The sequence below is a fragment of the Lolium perenne genome, chromosome 2, assembly GCF_019359855.2.
Source record: "Lolium perenne isolate Kyuss_39 chromosome 2, Kyuss_2.0, whole genome shotgun sequence".
NCBI classification, from domain to species: domain Eukaryota; kingdom Viridiplantae; phylum Streptophyta; class Magnoliopsida; order Poales; family Poaceae; genus Lolium; species Lolium perenne.
Window position 1 is genome coordinate 261521824 of NC_067245.2, and position 11599 is coordinate 261533422.

The following is an 11599-nucleotide window of genomic DNA, read 5'->3' on the forward strand; positions in this document are numbered from 1 at the left end:
CCCCATATTTTGTCTAGGGTTTTTCCTGTAAAAAGTAGGGGCTTGGTTGTATTTCCTTTTTCTGGTAAGGTCTTTGCTGTTATTTGTACCTGCACCTTTGTATAATGAAGTGGCATTTAGGCCCTTCGGGGCCTCTCCAGTGGTCAAAAAAAAAAAGTAGCGCCATTGACTACCAGTAGTAACATTCGTAAGAAGAACACCTCACCGGTACCAGGATAGACATGATATATTCTCCCAATTCTGCTAGCAAGCTTCCTCTTTTTAATTCTACTGTACCAAACTCCCAAACCCAGTCTTGTAGGGAAGTCAAGGTAGGTTAAAGCTATGACATCTAAATGATTTTGATTAGCCACTAAGCACTCCGTTAACATGGTCCTCTAATGAGATGGATTATCCACCAAAGAAATTAAAAAATCATTTTCATGAAAAATATTCCTGTTCATGCTAGGTAGATGGACAACAAGTCGTTCAACAGAAGGCTGGCGACCTTGAATGGCATAGCCAAACATGCGCCATCAAGCCTCGCACGCCGAAAAATATCTACAAAACAAGGGGCGGAATTATATCAGTGAAAGAAGTACCGAACAAATCAATAAGAAATGAAAATCAAAGAGAACATGTAGGAAAATTAGAAAAAAAGGAAATTAAAAACCTGCACTTAATATATTCCTGTATCTCGTTTCTACCAAGAGGTACACCAGGTCCTCTCGTAACATATTTAAACAGATATTTCAATAAGTTTGTTTTGTTACAACACTCTACATTTATATGGGCTTGAAACCGTTTCAGCAACCCAAGGTTATGGGGAACAACCCACTTGTTTGTAAGATTAACGCTACCCTTATTTCTGAGAACAAAATAACCGTCACATCGACGGTAGACCGGAAAACCTTTATCATCTACCAGAGTTTCATCATTATAAGCTTTAGGGAAACGTTTCGAGCAAAGGCCTTCTTTCATACAAGGGCAATTTTTGTTGAGGTCGCCACAGAGACCGTGCACCACGAGCTCATCCACAAGAACATGTGTCCTTCTCAGGATCAGGAAGTTCAGTAAAAATAAAGCCATCAATCAATGCGGAGGAAGGTTCCTTAGTATTTCTTTTTAGCCAGATAAGAGTATGGGTATGTGGCAAACCCCTTTTTTGGAACTCCACAACATAAAGACCTGCAAAGAAGAACAGAGAAAACAAAAGTAAAACCAAATAAATAAGAGAGAAGGTAGCACAAAACCAAAGGCCCAAACACAATAGAAAGGCGCATATAATAAACAGCAAGTGCATTGGATCCAAGAAGAAAAAAGAACAGAAAGATCATAAGAAGGCTCTCACATGCTTTGATAGGACCAAATAAATCACCACTTTTCACATCAGCGAAAACTCATTATATTTCATATGAAAAACTCTTGTAACAATATATGGACGATCCGACGAAGACTAACAGGCTCCAAAGACAAAGCATCACTAATCTCTTGCCACTTTGGATTACAAGTAAAAGTAATAAAGAGATCCGGAGCACATGCACACGAGAGATGGCCATGCCATCATGGTAATTCTGAACCATGTACGGAGGACCGCCAGTAAAACTTGAATGGAGTATATACTCAACACCCAAATTATTGCCAGTAGAACTACCTTCACCCATGGCATCAGTAATGCCCTGATATGTTTCAGAGCGAAGAGCTTTCTGATTCAAGAAATGGTAAGCCAGTCTGTTGGGTAAGCATTTACAGTAATTTGCTGGCTTAGATGACCACAACATTTGTATGGATTAGGTTCATTTTGCCAATAATGAAAATAATAGGAATAATACTCCATCATAGACACCTCATCCTGAGAAGTAGCAGCACCTGTTGTAGTAGTAGAAGAAGAAGCTGCGGACACATGGCGAGACGCCGTACGACCAGACGAAGAAGATCAGTTGACATATTTAATTCCCAAATGAAACCCCTTAACGGCATATGGAAAAAGCAGTGGATACTGCAGAGCCATAAGATAAGGATTTAAAGAAGACACACGCTTGAACTCGTGTGAGGTAGTCTCGACAACGATGTCAAAGCGATTAACCTCAGTCGTCAATCACCTACTATTGAGTCCAGAAAAACAGGTCCCATGTGATCCACCTTCGTCACCAGAAAATCTGATGGTAATATTTGGAGACCCAGATACTGCAATCTCCCGCGAACAAACCTGAACTGCTCAACCAAATGGTTATGCTGATTAAGCATATTAGTAAGTTCTCTGATTATAAGTGGATCGGTTGATTCGCTACATCCGCCTTCAGCAGCATCCTCCTGCCCAAATAGGTCAAGCCTCTGTTGTAATTCATGGGTAGAGTCAACCATGGAGATTGCGCAAATTTTGGCGATCAGTGGCGCGTGGCAACAACGATCCAATTCGATGGTAAATAGAATAACACATTACGGATATATACGGAGCACCTGCAGAATTAACAGTTCTATCAACATCAGCGCCCATCGATGTAAAAGCCAACAGGGAATTATAATGCCTAATAAGGGGGTAAAAGTGAGTAGAAGCGGAGCCACAACTGAGAGAAAACAACTCCTTATGAGGAGAAGGCCAGTCATTAAATCGAGTCAATGACACTTTTCCACCAAGGCAACAACCAGAGAAGATTGGCAGGCGTCCTTTGCTGACAGAAGAATTTTTACACCGCTCAGGGTACCATAATAAGCCACCACATTTCTCACACATGTACGCGGGAGCACCATAGTAGGAGCTCTCAGGTGAGAGAGCTGTAAAAGAATGACCAAAAATAATTAGTAAGAGCAGCAAGGAAGAAAGGAATGCAAGAAGAGAAAACACAATTGAAACATACGCCTAACCTTTAAGAAGAGCAATACGCTTTTCAGAAGAGGAACTGCAAAAAATGGAAACAACAGTTAGAGATGCATAAAACCCCAAAACAACGGATGTATGTGGTACAATTTTTTGGCTAAAGTATTTTTAAGCAAACACAATTTTTTAAGAATACACTGCATTTGAATAATCTGAGACATCTCCTCGCTGCAGCAGAAAGCTGCAGGTTCAATATCTCAACATGCAAAAAAAAAAAAACAGCAGTATTTTCTCGGTAATTAAAAAAACAACAAAGGTACATTTTTTTATGGAACAGAGATCTGGGAGAAAAAGAAACTTCTTCGATTCAGTACTTCTGTCTGCTCGTACGCAGAGCGTTACCTATTGCTATGCAAACCTGCTGAAGTACATTCAAATATGCTCTCCAACATGTCGCAGCAAAAAAAGAAGAAACCAATGAACTATACGGCAATTGAACAACGGTAAAGAACAATGAGCATAAACCTGACGACGCCATCGTACCAAAAGCAATTGGAATCATGGTTAGTAATACTGAGGGTTAGGAAATGAACCAAGTGAGACGGGTAAAGATATTTGGCAGAAGAATCATGGTCACTCCTTCAGAAATCAGTAAGAATGAAACCGATAGAAAGCAGCCTCAGAAATGATCAATTTTGTAAAATGACAAAACCGAAGTACATACTGGGCATGCGATAATATACTGCAGTATTTAGATATTTCTGTTTATAAAGGAAGTTAGTAGAAAACCTAGCCCAAATACATGTTGTTGCTCGTACGCTATCGTTGAACCGTAAGTAATGGTGACTACCGCTATGTTAGCCTGGTGGACAACACTAAAATATGCTCTTCAACATGTCGCGGCGTATGGTGTCCAACATGTCGTAGCAGCCACAAAGCAGGCTTAGCAATTAGCAATATTGTGAAACATGTCGTAGCAGCCACAAAGCAGGCTTATTCATGGGCATTGGTTCACAAATTAGTATAAACGAAACAGGCACAAAGCAGGCTTAGCAATTAGCAATATTGTGAAACACCAAAACTGAAGTAGCTGCTGGGTACACGATAATATAGTTCAGCGGTCACATACCTCTGTTTGTAAGATAGGTTGCTAATAAACTTAGCGTAGATATATAGAGAACAGGTAAGCAAACACAAAAACATAACAAACCTCTAGCTCTTTTCCGCTGGAAAGTATGAATGATCATTCTTTTACGGCGATTTGAAAACGCAGCTTTAGCATCAACAAAGAGCGAAGGAAGCACTGCAAAACAAAATTCGGAGAAGTAAGCAAGCTGGATAGCATACCACACAATAGAAAAGAACAACATGAAAAAAAAAAGTACACAGACCAGACAACATCGGATAGCCGGTCAGAAAGGAACAGGCGGGGCTGAACATAAACGGCACATCCGGCATCAGTATTGCCTGAAGGGCGGAATGTACAGACAGCAGCACACCAGGAGAAAAGATAGACCGAACTGGAGGTGGCCTAGCAGGGGAGGAAGCAGACCGCGATGGAGCAGGGCCTGGGGGCAGAATATGAAATATCAAAGGAAAAGACACAGGCGTTGGCAGCCTCGCTGAAGAATCCCCTGGTGAAAATATACATGAACAACGCAACTAAGATTTTCTAATACAAAAGAAAACGCACCATCCGATAGAAGAGGATGCTTTCCCATTCTAATTTCCCGACGGCGGCGCGCGAGCGCTGCAGAAGAGGATGCAGACCTACATATTCCAAAACAATGACTACTTACCTTAATCAGAAAGAAACAATACATGAATCAAGGGAGGAACAACACACGAATCAACAGAGGAGAATATGGAGGTAGGACCAAGATTAAAGAGTAGTACCAGAAGAACAATCCGCCACAGCGACATGCGCGGTCAGAGTCGTAGACGCGGGAGCAGATCGGCTAGACCCGGACCGCGGCGGGGGCCGACGCGCACCAACACGGCCGCCCCACGGCGAAAACGTCGCACGGGGTCGCCCACGACCAGCCACCCCACCACCGCGACGCCCACAAGCAGCTGAACCGCCCCACCAACCGCTCCTCCACCAACAGGAACATAAACACGGGCAGCGTCAGCCGGCCGGACAGATCGATGGCCTAATCCACGAACCATCACATGTAAATCCTAGATTGAAAGAAGAAGGAAGAAGAAAAGAGGATCGATATCTCTGGAAGAGACCAGGGCCCACTACCGCACCGCTCTGCTTCTATGGGTCCACAGAGAAACAGCGGCACCGTAACCAGAAAGATTAGAGGCACCCGAAAAGGAAGCAACGACTGACCAACCAGGTAAAGGCGAAATAAAAAAATAAATGCAAGATATCCCCATAGGTACACAGAACACGATGGATGCAAACCACCACACGTGTCAGCAAATAACATAGGTAAAAAATCAAACCAAAACTCTGTGAAAAATCGAAGCTGTTCACGAATAAGTATAGTATTATTTGTACATGTCCTAACTATCTCTGCAGCCCGTGTCTCCACTATTTGTCCGTGCTTTGGCACAAGCGTGGATTCAAAACTCGAAAGAATCGAAAAAGGTTAGACACGTGACCTCAACAGTCCATCCGATGGAGTTAAACATTCCACACGAGGCTGCGTAAAGCTTTGTCAGGTTCTTAATTCCGAGAGTCATTACAAGGATACTTACCCATAAGATAACCAGCCACTCGGCAGACGGGTAACCACACGCTTCTGGGCCCAGGCGTCAGGGAGCTGGTACGCCTGTATCATGGCATTGTGGCAGTGTACGAAGCCGACTGCTTCACTAGCAGTGGCAGCTACTCAGTCAGTCCACTGAGTGGTAGAGAGCTCATGTGACTAGTGAGCACGCGAGGACTGATCAACGGTCCCAGCTCTGCAGCCACAGTGCATCGCACTACGCACTCACTGACACGGCAGCCCAGATACACATGGCCCCACATGTCATCGTTCAACTAGATACAGTACAAACAAGGACTTGTACGTACTTTTTCTTGGCTCTGTAAGCTCGGAGATACTAGTTCTGTGTCTGTATTTATCACTCCACTGCTAATCTGCAATTCGTGGACCAAATCACTGACAAGTAGGTCCATCTGCCGGTTGACCCCACATGTCATAGGATGTGCGCCACGCTGGTTTTCCTTAAACCGCACGGCAGAGCCAAGCCCACCACGGAGAAAAAGTGGGGCAGAAAGGTCAAAAGAAATTTTGGGGAAAACCGCGGTGGGCGGCAGCCAGCAGCAACGGAACCCAGCAGAGCGGCTGACGGAGGGGATATGCTGCCGGGAGGGGAAGACGGCAAGCGGCGCGGCGCCACCGCCCCCGCCGACGACGAGGACGCCGAGGCCGGCGCGACCGCGGCCGCCCTGAACGACCTCTGCGCCACGGCCGGAGATTCGAGGGCCCCGGTGCCCGCGCCGTTCCCGAGGGCGGCGGCGCTGGCGGTCGCGGCGCTGCTCGCGGTGGGGATCGGGCTCGGCGCCCTCGTCCTCGCCGTCGTGCGCAGCCCCGTGCTGCTCCTGCTCGCGCTGCTGCTCTCGGCCGCCGTCTCCGCGTTCCTCCTCTGGAATGCCGCGTCGGGCCGCGCGCTGCGCCGGTTCGTCGACGGCCTCCAGCCCTCCAGCCTCCGCGTCGCCGCCGACGGCCAGCTCGTCAAGATCACCGGCGTACGTTTTTTCAATTCCTCACTTGCTACCTATTCTTTTGTTGCACTGCAATGCAATTGATCTAGGAAATCCGATTGCTCTGTTCTGAATCCTCGTGCCTGCTAAAATCGAGCAGCCATTTAGCGGAGCAGCAATTTCAGTAAAATCTGGTATGAATTAAATGTAGTACTACCTATTTCTAAGATAGGATTGCTTGAGTATGATGCACGCAACGTAGCCATTCCGCAACTTGTCTCAGTTCCAGTTATGTGCTCGTTGACCTTATCTCCAAAGTTTGTTCCCTCAGATCAGAGTAGAACCTTCGGTGGGTGGTTATTATAATCCTGCAAGGGGAAAAGAGTACCCTGCTTTATTTGTCAAGCTTGCAGAAGTAATAATAACTTCTATGTGAAGGCTAAGGATTCTTCATTTTTGTTTGTGGGCTTGCCGATTTATTTTTGCAGTACAACCATTGTTTTCTCTTGTGTGTTTTAACAATGTGAGTAGACGGATCGGCGTGCTGATATCATGCATGTTGTATTGTTCCTTCTTTTATGCAGTTGGTTTCATGTGGGGACATTTCGTTGATTTCTTCGTATGAGAAGGTGGAGAACTGTGTATACACATCTACGCTGCTTAGAAAATGTGGTAGATGGGGTTCTGAGCTGGCAAATCCTGTGAATAATTGTTCAAGATGGAAGCTGACACATGCTGAGGTAAGAATACTTTGTGGCCTATCTGCATGTAATTTGCAGAAATTTCATTTATCCTTTTCGTTTGTTAAATGCACATTCATTCCGTTCATCCTGCAATCTATCTGATCGGAATGATTACGTAGTAGCCCCAGCGAAAAATAGATGGAATGGCTTATATTCTGTTATTGTGCCTTAAGGTAGTCTATGCACTGCAACTGTCTTGCAAATATGCTATAAGGTCATGCACAATACCATTAGTGATGCCACATTGTTTTAATTCCAGTTCATGCACGATATTGAAATGAAATCCTAATGCCTTGTGATATCAACAAGTTGCAACTTAGAAATTAATTTCATCTCAACGACCCCCAACCTCCTCCCGCACGACCCCAACCCTAGCCCCCAACGCACCCCCTCCTCCCGCCGCTGCCGCCGGTGGCGCCGCTGGGCAAAGCCCTGGTGGCATGGTGGCGGCGGGGGCTCTTCCTCTGCTGCGCCGGGAAGCGTTCGGCCTAGTCTTCGTGTGGTGTTCTGGGACGGCGTCGAGATGGTGGAGGCGACGTCGCGTCGGAATAAGGATGCTGGAGCTCGATCCCCATCTCGGCAAGGCCACTTGTGGCGGTGCCGGCGAGCTGCTGGCCTGGTTTCCTCTCAGATCTGCGGATCGGGGGAGGGTGGATTCCCCGGGCACAGTCGAATTTTGACCCTGCCGTGGAGTTTGAGTGCTGATGTTGTTGCCTTCTCCTCGGCCGGCCGTGGTGGCGAGGGAGAGGAAGGAGATGGCACCACTGTCTTCCTTTTTAAGCTTTGTGTTCTTCTGGTGGCTTGCGGCTGTCACATTTTGCAGCTTCTTCCGGTCGGCCTTGGTGGCGAGGGGAGGAGGCGGTCCGACGTGGCGACGCCAAAATCGGCCAGATGGTCAGGAGAAAGACCCTTCTTCCTCCTTGTCGGTATGATTTGTTGCTGCTGTTCTTCTTCTTCCTCGGCGCTGATGCTGGAGGGAGTTCCTGGTTTGCCCGGGCGGATGGCTCGGCCGCGGCGCTGATGCTGGAGGGAGTTCCTGGTTTGCCCGGGCGGATGGCCCGGCCGCGGTGCTGGACCGGTCGGTTGACTCGAGTTCCCTTCCTTCTGGAAGGGACACACTTTTCGCGGTACTCAAAGCCAAAGATGGCGACGGCTACTGCAGGCGTGTTGGATTGGTGTCCATGCCTTCTCGGCGCTGGCGTCAAGGATGGAGGAAGCAGCGTGGTGGCAATTGCACCGTGGTCGAAGATGATGACCTGCTTGCGCTTGGTTGTAGTTCTTTCGGCTGCAGGGGTCTTCTCTCAAGTTTATGGGATGATGACACAGGGCTCCGGTGATCTTCATGGGTTATGGTGGTCTTAGGGTGTTCTAGGTGTTCTTGGTCCTTTGTGTTTGTGTTTCTCGGTGCTTGTAAGGGTCAACAACATTGTATCTTTCCGTGATATGAATGCGGAGAAATTCTCAAAAAAAAAAAAAAAGTTGCAACTTCTTTTCCGGATGCTCATCCCCAAAGAACTCCGAGGTTAAGCGTGCTTGGCCTGGAGAGATTTGAGGACGGGTGACCGACCGGCAAGTCCTTCCCGGGTGCGTACGAGTGAGGACAAAGTGCGCAGGAAAGACATGTGTTGGTAAGTGGGGCTAGTCTAGAGATCGTAGAGAACTGCCAGGGGTGACATGCCCGACCAGGGGGTGGTCGGGGTGTTACATTTGGTACCAGAGCCAACCTTCGCGGTTACACGGGCGTGTGCGGGTTAGGGGTTCGGGCATGTTGCGCATGGCTGGTGTGGCCCGTCGTGGCACACGACATGGCACATGTGCCGGCACTGGACGCACAAACGTGTGCCAAGAGGGGAAGTTCCTGGCTTGGGGCTGATCGACGAGGGCGTGATCTTCTAAGGGGGGATGATTGTGATATCCTGGCCGAGGGCTCAATAAGATTGGTAGGATACTCATATCAACAAGTTGCAACTTCTTTTCCGGAAGCTCATCCCCAAAGAACTCCGAGGTTAAGCGTGCTTGGCCTGGAGCGATTTGAGGATGAGTGACCGACCGGGAAGTCCTTCCCGAGTGCGCACGAGTGAGGACAAAGTGCGCAGGAAAGACATGTGTTGCTATGTGGGGCTAGTCTAGAGATCCTATAGAGCTGCCAGGGGTGACATGCCCGACCGGGGCGGTGGTCGGGGTGTTACATGCCTATTCTCAATTGTGTACAAATGTGAAGAGGTTTTAGCTGATAGTTCAATATGTGTATATTATTCGTCTTAAAAGGGTATGCCCTTGTAATAATGAATTGTTCTTATTAGCTTCTGAAGAATTTTGATTCCTTGGAACTCCAGTTCACTTGCATTATACTCTTCTTGACTCACTGGTCTTGCAGTTTTGTAATTCTAAAGTACTTCTGCCTTTACTGTAGATTTGTATTAAGATACCGCAGATACATACTCGAACATTTCAGTAAACCTGGTCAAACTTTACATCAATTGACATTTTAAAAAACTTATATGCACTACATTGTGGCAAGGAGGGAGTATGATATTTTTCTCATTTAAATATTCTGTGGAGTTTGGCAGAGGTTTGCTGCTGATTTCTACATAACGGATGCAAAATCAGGTAAAAGAGCATTGGTGAAAGCTGGGTACCGCACGAAAGTGGTTCCATTGATCGATGAAAATGTTCTGGTGTCAACAAGCAGAAATATTGAACTATCTTCAACCTTGAAATGTTGGCTAGAAGAAAGAAATCTTTCTTCTGAAGAAGCTCAGATTATCCGTCTTGAGGAAGGGTAATCAAATTTATCCTGGATATCCACACCTTTTGTCTGTCTCTTTGTAGACTGAGCTCTTGGAATCTTATACATTATTGCACGAACTTGTAGATATATCCAAGAAGGCATGCGGTTGAGCGTGATTGGAATTTTAAGCAAGAAGAATGAAGATCTCATGATACTTCCTCCACGTGAACCTGTATCTACAGGTTGTGTGTTGCTGTCATTTCTCCTTCCAGCTTATTTTGATGGAATAGTTTTGAGACTGGTAGACAAGAGTTACTTCATACCAAATTCTGGAATTTCATGAAGTATTATGACAACTGATGAGATGTAACAACAGCTAACAACTTTAATGAAATCCCTTCCCCCCTGAAACCCTCTTTTGTATGGGACCACAAACTTTGCATGAGGACTCACAGGTCTAGTATTAGGTAACCATATACATAAGAATCCACATTCTTACTCATTATTGGCGTCCCGTCTTAACTAGCGATGGACCCTGTCATCTTATTTCATTGGCTGTTTGCTGGTGCTATACTGTCGTCATTTTGCTTTGTTTGTCCCTCAGTAGTTTGGCCGATACTATAATTTTTCCCAGTGGCCTTATAGAAGCCTTCATAGTTTGCTTGACCAAACATATTATCCGGTTTTGAGACCGTTTGCTTTTGCTCAAAGGGATAGTTCTTTCAGTGCATTGGTGGGAAAAGCATCGTCTCTTCGTAGTTGTCGCAATCACTTCAAGCAGCGAAAACAACAAAAGATGTGCAGAAAGCCCAGAGGTCAAATTTGATGGGAGCATAGGACATACTTGGGTCTTTATTTTAAATTTAAGTTTAAGACGTAAAGTTCCACAAGCACAACTTTTGTTGTACCAATTAGAATTTCATATCTTACATTCAGGTTAGACATTTGCTCTACCGAGCCATTGCAAAGATGGTGCGGTCAGTGGGAGCAAGTCTTTGCATTCACGCTTCCCAACACATTTGTTTCCCGAAGGAAGCCTAGTCATAGATTTAAATTATAATCACTTAATCAGAAAACAAATTCTTTTGGATGATCTAATCTTCTCCCTTGTTCTGGCTGCTGTCATTTTGCACAGCTTTCTAAATGGCTTTAGTAAATCAAAACAACCCTTCTTCAAATACTTCAATTCTAACCTAGTGAAACAACAACAACATCAAAGCCTTTTTTTTCAAGCTAGTTGGATAGCCTAGATATGAAACCCAACGAGAACAAAAAGAAACCACAAGTAGGACTGTAGGAGAGAGAAAAGAGAACAAGTAAACATAGATTCTGGCACATGGATCGCCGATGTTCATGCAGCCCTATAAAAAGCCAAATCTTTAGGGCATTTTCAGCGGGGCGACCCCAATTTTCCGATTATGGGTCGCGCCGCCGATAGAAATTGGGCTGATGTCCGTCCTGACAGGCCAGCGCCTCCAGCGACGTGACCTATTCGTTCCATTTTGGCCATTTTGGGAGGGCCCAGGATGGCCAAGCGGAGGACGCGTGTGCTCTCCGACTCGACGCATCCGTGACCCAAATTTGGTGAATGGATAAGTCGGTCCGTGCGAGTCGGTCTGTTTGGGTCGTGCCACTAGAGCGTGCGTGTCTGTTCGCGTGGACCATTT

General features: G+C 46.1%; 1 protein-coding gene across 1 annotated transcript; it reads left to right on the forward strand.

Moving 5' to 3' along the window:
* The first annotated feature begins 6039 nt into the window (after positions 1-6039).
* LOC127335778 (uncharacterized membrane protein At1g16860) lies at positions 6040-10343 on the forward strand. Its single transcript, XM_051362508.2, has 4 exons — positions 6040-6503; positions 7043-7198; positions 9772-9983; positions 10077-10343. The coding sequence occupies exons 1-4, from the start codon at positions 6114-6116 to the stop codon at positions 10273-10275; spliced, it is 957 nt and encodes a 318-aa protein (XP_051218468.1). The 5' UTR covers positions 6040-6113; the 3' UTR covers positions 10276-10343.
* Positions 10344-11599: the final 1256 nt, after the last annotated feature.